The sequence below is a fragment of the Tigriopus californicus genome, chromosome 12 (genome assembly GCF_007210705.1).
Source record: "Tigriopus californicus strain San Diego chromosome 12, Tcal_SD_v2.1, whole genome shotgun sequence".
NCBI classification, from domain to species: Eukaryota; Metazoa; Arthropoda; class Copepoda; order Harpacticoida; family Harpacticidae; genus Tigriopus; species Tigriopus californicus.
In genome coordinates this window covers 11,840,070-11,852,171 of record NC_081451.1, presented here as the reverse complement: position 1 = coordinate 11,852,171, position 12,102 = coordinate 11,840,070, and the positions used below count along the sequence as shown (strand labels likewise).

Here is a 12,102-nt window from a genome sequence, read left to right as displayed (position 1 = left end):
TCGAAGATCTAAACGTAATTCGACATCAACCCAACGTATACTAAAATATATGAAGGGCCGTTCATAAGTTATTATCAAGTCCAAGATTTGATTTCACAACCTTGACTCCCTCTCAAAGAGCACCACTCTCTCCTATCCTAGACACTTTTTCTTTTAACCTTGCATTTATCAACTTCTCTTCCGTTACATTAAATCAACGGCTTAGTTACGAGTGCCTAACAGCCATTAACATCGCTGCCCTCTTAATTCGTTGGGAGACATAATGTAATAACAATGAACAAAGAGAAGAGTTCGAACGAGAATTATGTGTCTTTGCTATACTTACACATTATCTTCAAGAGAGTTGAATATCATGTATTCAAAGTAGAAATTCTAACATGGGACGTTTTCTTTCAAGAACTTCTAAGAACGATTGAACAATTGTACAATTCTCATGACAGGTTGCATCAAAGATCTGATGGGTTTCAAAACCTATCAAGATCGCATCTAAACATGCACATATTCATGGCAATATATCAGAAAACAACAACCTATTGAGCTCATGGTTACGCAGAACGTCATTCATTATTTCATGCCAAGGCTTGGTGAATTAAAATTGAGTCCATTTGTTGGAAAAATGGTTATGCTGGTGGCTTGTGGATCATATGTTAAACATGTTGTGCACTTATTGAAAGCACTTGAACACATTTGAAGTTGTTTTTGTATCCCCATCTCATGTAAGGTTTATGTCGAAATATTATAGGGCGAGTAAGCTCAAAGTAAAAAAAATGGCAGTGTTATAGTTTGCCGGACTTAAAGCTCATAACTAGGAGTTAGTGGCTTAGACGTTAACCGGTATGAGAAAACTCTCGCCAAAGCCACTAACTCCGAGTTATGAGCTTTTAAAGATTGGCCTCTGGAATTGTAATTCAATCCCTTAACCAAGAGTTCTTGGGTCCCAAAAATTCAAGTGACCTTCCAAACAATGGCAATGACATCATCTTCATGCGTAGTCCTTGACAGTACTCTATAATCGAAGTCACTTGGCCACGACACTGGCGATACTTAAGGACCGCAAGTTTATCCTATTCAAGAGTTGCCATCTGGAGTTTCAATGAGGAATGATATTTAAAGGTTAAGTGATTCCTTTTTTATATTACCGCGGATAGATGAAGTAGTGTCAAAGGGCCGGTCGGGCACTCTTAGGCGGCTTGGACTACCTTGAGCAGTTTCACGTATTTTTCCCTTTTTTAGCACTACCGTGTCCTTAACCTAGAATATAATCGTTTTGAATAAAAAAAATAAATAAACTCTTGGGCACTTTTCATCCAAAAACGTATTTATTACTTGCCTGAAAAAAATTATGATCGTCAAGTACGATAATCGAGTTAAATCGACGTAACTGATTCTCAGAGTGAGTTTGGCTTTGCCGCTGCGATAGTACGAGCCACAGATGAGCCGGCCAGTATATTTATCAACATCAACTTAAAAAGCATATATTTCGCTCATCAGTGAGAATTTGATAATTCTTTTAATGACACGTGAGCCAAAGAGTTTATTCTTTGATTCAAAACTATGGCATTCATGAGAAAAGCCATGGCCGTGCTTGAAACGGTCATAACTCAGCTCAGTAACTAGGTATTTTTGAGGCAAAGTGTGAATACAAAAAAACAAAATGGAACCAAGCCATGCTACAGTTTACTAATTCTTATTGGAATTAAGTTCATTTTGAACTTGAAAAGAGCAAAGAATGGTCTTGGAATGACATTGGAATGACAAACAATTGCCCTAACATTATACTTTTTTTCATATTTCAAAAACATATGCAGATAAATTTCAAATTGAAAGACACATTTTAGTTTTCTATTTTCTCGCTAGATATATCAGCGTATCAGTATTGCTAAATTATTATTAAATTGACGTCAAACAAATAGTTTTTGGATGTAATTGGGATGCACAGTTGCAAAGACTTTTTTTCTTGCAAAATCTTACAAATATGAAATAATTTGTTAGTTTTTAAAAGTAACATATGCTTTTGAAGTAACATATCTTATTGCTTTGAATATTGAAATAATCAGTTGTTGAATTCTATGCTAGAATATTTATAGAAGTTGAATATATTATTAGTGAAAGCCTCAGTAATGAAAAATATGACATCAAGTAATTGGTTTTAATGATTTTGACAAGTATTTTTCTTTTGTTGCAACGTAAGCAATAACAGTTATTTTTAATATGCGACGCAGTGTTTTGAAATTTGTTGCATTTTTTTTTTACTTTTCACAACATGAAACCAGTTGTGAATTCATGTACACATTACAAACTTTTATGAAAAAAATATGGATAATAGGTGATTAGCATTCATTTTGTAGATAAGAAGACGTTGATTGCGAGTGCTTTGGTAATATTTAAGCAAGATTCTTGACTGTGACTAACGACGCACACAAGTATGAAAAATAAGCTATAGTACAAACTGGAACACACTTTTAAATTCCTTGAAATGTCTTAATTTCCATTTTTGCTCTTTTGTAGGCTTAGGTCCAATGATATGCAGCCTTCTATCGGTTATGGATGACTTGAATTTGCTTCATTTGGTTGGTTCGGTTGGTTCAACAAATATTACAGAACACCATGTGTTGTTTAACCTGCACATTGGGCTAATATTTTGCAGCATAATGTTACTGATAGAGGGAAAAGGTTTTTATCATCGAGAATAGATTTCATCAAAAGTGCATTTTATGATGAATTAAGTTACTTCAAGCACCATTACGCGTTCAACTAAATATATTTTCAAAGCTCTAATAGTAAGTAAGAAGGGTAAGAAGGCCGCAGTCAATCTGACAATGTCCTACTTTTTCAGGGCAGCGTGACCCACTAAATTCGTGATTTGGAGTGAGTCATTGCTATGTCTAAAAACACCAATTTTCGATTTTTTGGGCCAAGGTTATTCGTTTCCATGATTTCCATCACACGAAGACGGATACTTGTGTTAACTTTGTTGAGGTTCAAATAAGTAGGTACCTAATTGAAGTCACAAATTTGGGAAAGAATCAGTCACCTTTTGACCAAGAATCTGGCCAAATTTTCAGAAACAAAGGAAAGTCAAGCCCTATTCTTAGGGTGCCTATTATGGATTCATCAGCTTACAATAAAATCACCTCATTCGTTTGCAAATACCACAAACACATTACATCATTCCTTGAATGAATTCATTTCTGAACAATCATCAGGATTCGACTCGATTTCACCAATGCAAAAAAACCTCAGCATATTGGCAACACTGAGCCGCGCAATTTGCCTTCAAACCGGCTTAACTTTAAGGAAAAAAATGAGCAGAGCAACTGCCGCAGTTACGTAAGAGAAAAAGACATGGATTTCGGATCTGAGGAGATTTTGGTACGTATCTAGGGTTTTTGGGGGAATTTCAAGAACTTAATTCATTGTTCTCTTTTTGTGAGCTGGAAATTTAGAAATAGTTAATTGAGGTTAGTTACCAATGAGCAATGACGTAACGCGCAATGTACAATAAGGATATGGCGAAATGAGCCTCATTCTCTAGAGTCATATATGGAAGGGGGTTATACTGTACCAAGGCCGGGTTAGGAGACATTTAGTTCAGTTGGTTTGGTTCAAGGGAGATACCTAGAAATGTATATAGAACGTATTTGAAGATAAGTGAATTCGGTCGACTAACATGTGAGCTTTTTGGGTTGAATTCAAGAGTACTTGGCGGGTAGTTGTCAGGATCTGGTTGCCTAGAGAACAGTGTCGTTGTTTTGGATTACTTGCTTTTGAGTCAATCTTCTTCAGTATTTGATTACTGAAAAAAGAAGTCATTTGTTTCCATATATTGGATGGTGGGACTGTCCACTTCAAGGATAATTGTCGATGATATTGAATAAGTTGAATAGGTTGGCCTCGAGCCCTCTTTTATTTTCAGCTTAATTTGGGTTAAGCAATGGTTTTGGTAAAATAACATCGAATTCTGTGGGGGGGAGGGGAAGAGTTAAGTCCGGATCTGTCCGATATCTTGCAATCTAATCTCAATGGAGCTTTTCGTTTTCTGTCGGCAAAGGCGAATATTCTGTTTTTGTCTGATCCCATCTCAAATTGACTCTGTCATTGAAAATTCTGTTTTCAACGTGAGTAAACGTTGATCAATACTGTGGCAATTGTTAAATACTCAAACTTAATACTTACGTACTTAAGAAAATCAAAATCATCATTGTTTCACAGTCCTAATATTATATATATTTTTTTTGCTCAAAGAACCCGTTTTCTGCTGTTGGGGTTAGTGATTTTTTTTTTTTTACAAAGATCACTACTTTTTGGTCTTTGGGTAGAGTTCGGAATTGAATCATTTGGCCCTTTTTGAAGACAATTGAAAATTTGATACACATCAATATCAGACACTCCTTGGACAGGATAAGCGACTGCCGAAAATTCGGATTGTCCAAATCCAAAGAGAGCGTCATCTTTCCCATTGTACTAATATTTGGTTCCATTGCAGAATTAAGGAACTTAAAAGACACGAGTCAGTTGATGTTGTAGATCTTGATTTTGCCAAGGCCCTTGGTGAAGGCTAAATCTTAAACCCTAAATGGAATGCGGCCAGTTTGAAAATCAAAAAGAGATTATAAATATCAAAAACATTTCAGCACCATTCTTAAATGCCAATATTGAACACCCAATCGTCGTTTCGCACTCTCTATTCCTGTTTTTAAACCAAGGCGTTCTCGTTCTTTGTGTTATTGAACTTTTTAAGCGAAACATTACTTTTGTTGGAAACCTTACTTTTTTTTTTAGATTATTCTTTTTCAAGAGGACCATCAAACATTGCCAAAAGGAATTGGATGTCGACAACTCTAGGAAATCAAAGTCAATTCTCCATGCAATCAACATTGCAGTTATGTGGGCCGTTCAACTTAGTAACCTTATTGTGAGTATTTTTTAGACCAAAATATTTGGATCTCACCTATCAATTGACTCCGTGGCGCAACGGTAGCGCGTCTGACTCCAGATCAGAAGGCTGCGTGTTCAAATCACGTCGGGGTCATAAATGCGACACTTTTGAACCGGCAACTTTTGCTCAAAATGAGCAGGAAAAGATTTTTGCCCCGGGTGAGGCTCGAACTCACGGCCTTCAGATTATGAGACTGACGCGCTGCCTACTGCGCTACCGAGGCTTGCGCAGATGAAGAGAAATTTTTAAGTTCAAAGACAAAGTACTGAAGCGCGTCCGGACTCTGGTCGCTTAGTTTAAAAAAGGACTTCACTCTGTCATGATGTGACCATGCAAGATAGTAGCCCCGGAATGATAATTCCAGTAGCCTGGTTTAGCTTCGTATGAACAAGATGAGTCTTTTAGTGTGACTCAAGTCCAGGAGAAGTCTCTGTTGGACTCGAGACCGGCTCAAAGTCAGAAAATCAAAGGACTCGCCATAGCATTACTTGCACATCTTGAGAACGGATACTAGTGAATAAGGCTCAGTTTCATGCCTCTCAAACTCATCAACAAAGAGATCAAGTTTGTCAAAATCCTTAAGCAGTGTAGCTTTGTAGTGTAGCTTTGTAGTGTAGCTTTGTAGTGTAGCTTTGTAGTGTAGTTTTGTAGTGTAGCTTTGTAGTGTAGCTTTGTAGTGTAGCTTTGTAGTGTAGCTTTGTAGTGTAGCTTTGTAGTGTAGCTTTGTTTGCTGCTGAACACATCGTGGGTAGCAACAGTTTCAGAATGAGCAATGTCAGACCCCATATTATAGTCTTTCAAATTTAGCTCATCTGTCAGCAATGTCAGGATGGCCGAGCGGTCTAAGGCGCCAGACTCAAGATTCGTCTTCTCTCTGATAGAGGGATTGGGTATTCTGGTCCACGTATGTGGGCGTGGGTTCAAATCCCACTTCTGACAAATCCTTTTTTCCTGTTACACGGAATGAAAGATTACTTTTGTTTGTTTACCAAAGGGTGCTTCACAATATTCGCTTAAAGAAATTAATCTCATTGCCACATTTCAGCGCAAGTTTGCTTCAGGATTTGAAATCGGCGAGGTGAGTGATAATATAAATGAATGTGTAGTTGCTTGAGCCATGATGTTCTGTGAAGTCATGTAGTTTGGTTGATGAATATTAAAACACAACAAGACTTGAACATTGGACAAAGTCACGTCAGCTAAAGTTACTTACTGTTAACCCTTGTAAAATCACCCTGAAATGTCTTGAGAGTCATCAGAAAAACGTACTTCATGGATTGAGGAATTAAAACTGTCTTGATTTGAAATTAGTGCGTTCAGAGTTGGACAGCTTCAAATGAAATGCTGGGAAAATCGAATTCTCCTTCCTGATATTTGCCCAGGAAACTGTTAGACGTTAGACGCCAAATACACCCACAGATAGAGAACCAATGTGATGCTGACTAGATAACTGCCTATCGGAATTATATTCGTACAATGTGATGGCTAGCTTTTCTGGCCGGGTGAGGCTCATCCCTCGGACCCTAGCACCCCAAATACAGATAAAGAAGAATAAAGAAAACATCCACTTCGTAATGAGAAAATTCTCTGTCTTGTCGGGTAATTTTGGACCAAGTTTTAAATTCATTCAAAATCTCCCTCATCGTCGTCGTAGTCCCATTAGCGCAGCGGATAGCGCGTTGGACTTCTAATCCAAAGGTCCTGGGTTCGATCCCCAGATGGGATGGCCGAGGTTCTCTTTTGGTCGGCCGCCCCTTGGACAGTGACAAGCTTGAATTTATCCAGATATAGAGAAATCTGGATTTAGGAACCCCAAAAAAGTAACGAAAAATGTCTCTTTTTCCGGATCGTTCCCATAACCGAATTCTGCTTTTTCAACTGGTTTATGATACAGTATGACTAATGAGTGCCATAAGCATGATTTATCCTCAAACCCACTGTATTTTACCATATGTTGAAGAAAAGATTCGAATTGTTGTTTAGCTTAAACATGTTTGAAATGTCGAATTATTCAAGTACTTTTCTGGATTAAACCTCCGTTTGAAGTTCATCATGTCGAATTTTGATTTGATGGTTTGAAGAGGAATGCTCAGTTTTGTAGAAATGATCCACTCCATTTCCCTCCCAATAGGCTATTGATGTTTTTCCGGATTCTGCATCTGGGTTGTTTCACATAATCAGAGTGATTTACGAAGCAAAAATTCGCTTTCAATATAAGGTGACGGTATTGTTTCTACAACCTCTTGTAAAGAGATTTCATTGTAAGCAATATATCGCCAAGTGCATATCATGGCCAACGATACATTTCCAATAAATATTCCTCTCGGGCAAACAAAAGTAAACAAATGGGCCCAACAGAAATAGGGCCAAAAGGGACATGGCAGCGGTGGGATTCGAACCCACGCCTCCGAGGAGACTGGTGCCTTAAACCAGCGCCTTAGACCGCTCGGCCACGCTACCTGACTGTCTCGGTGGGATTAAAATTCATTAATTGAACCATTTATTGTAAAAAAAGTGCTTAGAAACACTAATACGGTAAACACGTGAATTGTGAATCAAGCCTCTTGTAGAACATTGGCAATGTGACGTGCCGCTCGATCCAAAACTCTCATCATGTTTGTCTGGAAAATAATGCCATTGTTCCTCAATCTGTTTCTGCAAGAAGAGGAGACGATTGGGATATGAAGAGAAGAACCAAAGAAAGGGACCCTCGTTACCTGAAACGACTGTAGAGAACCGGGTTTTGGAAGACTGTTCTCTGGTCTTGAGGATTCCAAAATATACATTCCCCCTTCAGCAGATCCAAAGGAAGGCCGTGATCCTGGAACTCCTCTCTCAAATGCTCGAAGAACGTGGTCACATGCAGTCCCTAAAATGAGCTCAATTCATTTTAACCCCCCATCTGTCCCTCATGGAAGTGTATCAACCCCTTACTTGGTCACTCAAAGACTGTGGTAGTTCCCCGAGGATGAAGAACACATTTTCTGTGAGAGGATCTGCCGCCAGTCCAAGAATAGGCACCACATTCGGGCATTGCGAGCCCATCCACACCCCATATTCTCTCCAAAGGTTGCTCATGTGCTGAAACCGGAAACACAGTCTTAAAGTTCAAATAGCACATATTTCTGCCCCTCAAATAGCTGGGGTCCGTGGCGGGCCCTGTAATCCAAGTGTCTGGGAGGCTGGTGTCTGTGGATGGTTTGAGGTCAGGGGTTCTGGTGCATATTGTGGCATGTTGAACTGGCGTCCGCACTAAGCCCGGCGTCAATATGGACACCTCCGGGGAGCCGGAGGTGGCCAGGTTGTCTGAGGAGGTGCGAATCGGGCCAGGGGGGAAACCCAGCAGCTCAAAGTACCCGCGGCGGGCAGTAGTGGGTTCGCGCCGGTGAGTGGGCAGTATGTAGCAGCCTGACCAACATAAGCGGACTTGACACCCTTTTGCTCTTTCTGATGATTAAAAGTATGCAAGCAAGATATATCTTGTGATGTATGGATGATTCAATCATTGTTTTTTTTATAAATAAAGTTGGACGGACGCATACCATTGTTGATACAGTGGCGCCCCCTGACCTCTGAACATTTCATTCCATCAACTGATGCAGACTTGCTACTATACTCTAAAGCGGATTTGTTAAATTTCCTGGAGTACTCATGCATCCACAAACAAAGTTCTCGCGTTTTAGAACCTCAATGCTAGTAGTATCTAATAGGGATGTTCTTGAAATGATTCTCGTCATTGCCACAGGCTGAATGTTTCGGTAATGTGAAATCGCTTCGTCTTCCCTTCTGCTGTGGCGCCATCTGGCTGTCTGTCACAGCTGTTTTTCTGACGTTCACGGCTCATTACTGTGAAAGGTTGAGTGGGAAAATGCTGCGGGCGATGCATGTGAGGACAAAGTGCAATATTTGATTACGTTCTTTCAGCATCCTACTTGGCATTTTGCCCATTTGTCACCGTCTGCAACAAAGACTTGTTATGATCCCATTCCCGAAATGGATCATTCATTTGACGGAATAGACACTCGTTGTGAGTTTGTACGTTCTAACTTGCTTGAGTTTGTCCATTGATCTGAGGGGCGGTGCAAAAACGGCGATAGTTTTACATCGTAGCCAACAGCATTGCTCTTCAATGATTGTTGTGTCTACGAACCAATTCGATCCTAAGTCTTACCTTGTCAACTTCACTCGTGGCAAATATGGCCAAATAATCCCGGTCATCATGCACACATCTGACTTTGTAGGAGGCTGGGTGTGCTCTCAAATCTAGACTAGAGAGCCCAACATCTGCAGCAGAGAAATGGCATATTTTTTAGCACGTTCATGTGCAGTTCAAGATTTCAATCCACTCCATACCTGTCTCACTGACTTCTTCAAAGTCTCCACAATTAAAGGTTAGCATTCTTTCCTTGACCGACTTGGGAAGAGACAACGAGAAGTTCTGACCGGTAAGGATCTCCTTCAGTCGGGCTAATCCTAAAGAGCGCACCAAATTGATCTTGACTAAATCCTGAAACAATTGAAGCTGAGGGACGAACGGGCTCGATCGATGCACATTAGACCTTCTTACCTCGAGTGTGGCAGGGGTCACGAAACCCGATGCGGTCGTCTCCTCTCCATTGTTGCTCAAAGAATTGATCGAAGGTCTGCGGCGGTAGAAAGGTCGAGGTCTACCCAGATCTACATACACTCTTCGGCGAACCTCATCCAGGTCCTGAAATCTTGTACTGAAGGGGCTGTGTGGAACATTGAATGGCACTGCTTGTTCGGAAGTTACCTCCCCATGGGGTTGGGGAGGTGGGGAGGGATTTTGCAGAGCTCTGTGCCGTCGACTCCATGTTGGACCTCCTCTGGGTTGGGATACCCGCTCAAACGGCCGGTAAGAATAAGATCCTGGTCTGAAGGAATCCAGAAGTTCAGACACTTTGGCGGCCAATCTGAAATGACAGGAACACGATCGTGACTACAGAGAGGGACTTTGATCAGATCAAGAACTGATTCATGAGGTTAGTCGTGGTTGTTTTGCGGGTGTGGTCGTTGGGCTTACCTTCGATGGGAGCGCCAAGGGGTCGGACTGTGAAAGTAGGAATTGGGTGCCAAAAACGCCCGAAAGAATTGACTCGGAGAGAGGGAACCTGATTCAAGGAAGGCCCTCCACATTGGATGATTGGTATCCACCTGAACCGGAAACCTCTCTCCTGTGGCTGAAGAAGCCCAAAGGAGCTCTTCCTCGTCTTGTTCAGGCATGACTACTTGGAAGGAACTATTTACAGTGAGTAGGTTCATGTGTGTGTGGATGTGTTTGTGTAAATCTAGGATGAGGGGTTAATCGATAGACAAGGTTAGTGAAGCTTGGTCCAGGTGGTTCAATAACCAGATTTTTCACGCTCTGTCTGCGATTGTTTCAGCTTTTACATAACATGAGAAAATTGTGTTGTGCTCTTCCACTTTGGCTAAAGATTTGAATGAAACATTTTGAATTGATATTGCTGGTTGTTACATTTGATTGAAAATTAGTCTTGAATAGTCTTGATAAAGTGTACAGCACATCAAATTACTTTTGCGAACAAATCAACCATTGCTCGGAATAGGAATTGAAGTATTTGCATTTCCTACTTTTTTTTTGCTGATCCAATAACTGATCCAACAACACACGAATTGTAGTTGAAAGATCCGGCTATCTCTTAGATGCCAGATTGATTTTGGAATTTGGTTCGATGACGTGTTCATATCTTCTTTAAAACCTTTCAACAGATCAACGCCTAGGCGTCACATTCATAAGATTGCTTCCGAGTTTTTTTTCCTTCTCTTCCCACGAACAAACATTTTTTATCTTTTTAGTTGACCTTTTTTGGCCAATGATCGATCCATTTGATTTTGGTTTGATCCATACTATAGTAACCTAGTGACACCGCGAATGCAGGACTTTCAGGTTTTCACCTCGTGCTGATCGATCCATGTCGATGTCCAAATCGCATTTTCCATCGTATCATCATCCTCCCCTATTTTGGTTGATTTGCCAACTTGAACTAATAGCTATGAAGTGCATGTTTCAATCAAGAATTTGTCTCGATGGGCTTTAAATTACCTCAGTAATCAGTTCTGAAGGAGCGAATTTCTCGGAAGCTGATAGTTTACTTGAAAGGACTTACCGATTTCAAAGAGAGATGCTTGACAGAGGATTGAGATAAAGGATGGTGATTCGACGGACGCCGATTTGATCTTAAGTGAAAACAACAACTCACTCCTCGAGAAAGGTGTTTCTGAGCGACATTCTGGCTTTCAAGTCCGTGTCATAGTGAGGATGTCCATGAACTGTTTTCTCATATTGAGATGCTTTAGGGGAGTGCGGTAAATGAATACTTATGTGGAATGTCCTTGTATGTTCGTCTGAAACGCTGGCTGCTCTGGAATGTACATAATTTAGTTCGGGAATTGGCTGTTTATTACCTTCATCCAACACGAATCTTTTAACACTCTGAAGTGATGCTCCAAAATCATGGCGAAATTTTAGAAATATTATCTTTTTTTTTACAAATGAAACAACTATCAGTACATTGGCTTTAAGTTGTTTCTGGAACAAGTATGCATCAAATTTATCATTTGTAAACAATTGCACACCTTTTTTTTTTACCGGGAAGCATCCTCATATTTAAACTTGAAAGGAGCATTGCTCAAAATCGTTGAACCTTAATAAATATTTTTACTAGATATTTCTTAACATTATCCCAGTCTAAAACAACCAATTTTCGACCAAAAAAAATATAAACCAGTTAGCTTCTTTCTAATGATAAGGAAAAAAGTCGATTTCCTTCATTTTGACCATGCATTCCCAGGATAGCATGCGTTAGCTAGTTTTGAATGTGCATTTGACGGCGAATTTTGCTTACTTTCTTCAAGATTTACAAAAATTCGTCTGCATACCAATTTATCTATTTGGTTTGGTGTTGCACAGGCTCTATTAATTGCTACGGGGAATGTAATATTAAACTTTTGTAGCGAGACCATGAATATTATGAAAAGGAAGGCCCTAAATTGGAGCGTTGTGAGCCACCTGACTTGACTTTTTATTTGTTACCAAGGGATCCTTCAACCTTAACCATTTGCTTCCTATCATAAATGAAGTATCTTACCCGATCAAAAACCTTGCCTTGGATCTCAATGGG

The 12,102-nt window shown here is 39.9% G+C and overlaps 1 protein-coding gene and 5 non-coding genes across 7 annotated transcripts; 3 read left to right on the top strand and 3 right to left on the bottom strand.

The window, feature by feature from the left end:
• The first annotated feature begins 4,960 nt into the window (after positions 1–4,960).
• On the top strand, positions 4,961–5,032 carry Trnaw-cca (transfer RNA tryptophan (anticodon CCA)). Its single transcript has one exon. It is a non-coding gene; the product is annotated as a tRNA-Trp (tRNA).
• Positions 5,033–5,089: 57 nt separating this feature from the next.
• Positions 5,090–5,162, bottom strand: Trnam-cau (transfer RNA methionine (anticodon CAU)). The gene has a single exon. It is a non-coding gene; the product is annotated as a tRNA-Met (tRNA).
• A 600-nt stretch (positions 5,163–5,762) lies between these two features.
• Trnal-caa (transfer RNA leucine (anticodon CAA)) lies at positions 5,763–5,878 on the top strand. The gene is made up of 2 exons: positions 5,763–5,800; positions 5,833–5,878. It is a non-coding gene; the product is annotated as a tRNA-Leu (tRNA).
• Positions 5,879–6,592: 714 nt separating this feature from the next.
• Trnar-ucu (transfer RNA arginine (anticodon UCU)) lies at positions 6,593–6,665 on the top strand. Its single transcript has one exon. It is a non-coding gene; the product is annotated as a tRNA-Arg (tRNA).
• Positions 6,666–7,317: 652 nt separating this feature from the next.
• Trnal-aag (transfer RNA leucine (anticodon AAG)) lies at positions 7,318–7,399 on the bottom strand. Its single transcript has one exon. It is a non-coding gene; the product is annotated as a tRNA-Leu (tRNA).
• A 23-nt stretch (positions 7,400–7,422) lies between these two features.
• On the bottom strand, positions 7,423–11,246 carry LOC131892445 (uncharacterized). 2 transcript variants are annotated; one of them, XM_059242329.1, is made up of 8 exons: positions 11,089–11,246; positions 9,984–10,185; positions 9,507–9,873; positions 9,293–9,446; positions 9,111–9,223; positions 7,874–8,020; positions 7,657–7,808; positions 7,423–7,594 (listed from the first exon to the last, which is right to left on the bottom strand). In XM_059242329.1, exons 2-8 carry the CDS (start codon positions 10,181–10,183, stop codon positions 7,495–7,497), a joined length of 1,233 nt encoding a protein of 410 aa, XP_059098312.1. In that variant the 5' UTR covers positions 10,184–10,185; positions 11,089–11,246; the 3' UTR covers positions 7,423–7,494. The 2 variants fall into 2 exon arrangements, with proteins under 2 accessions (XP_059098312.1, XP_059098311.1); XM_059242328.1 differs by lacking the exon at positions 11,089–11,246 and having other exon boundaries at positions 9,984–10,448.
• Positions 11,247–12,102: the final 856 nt, after the last annotated feature.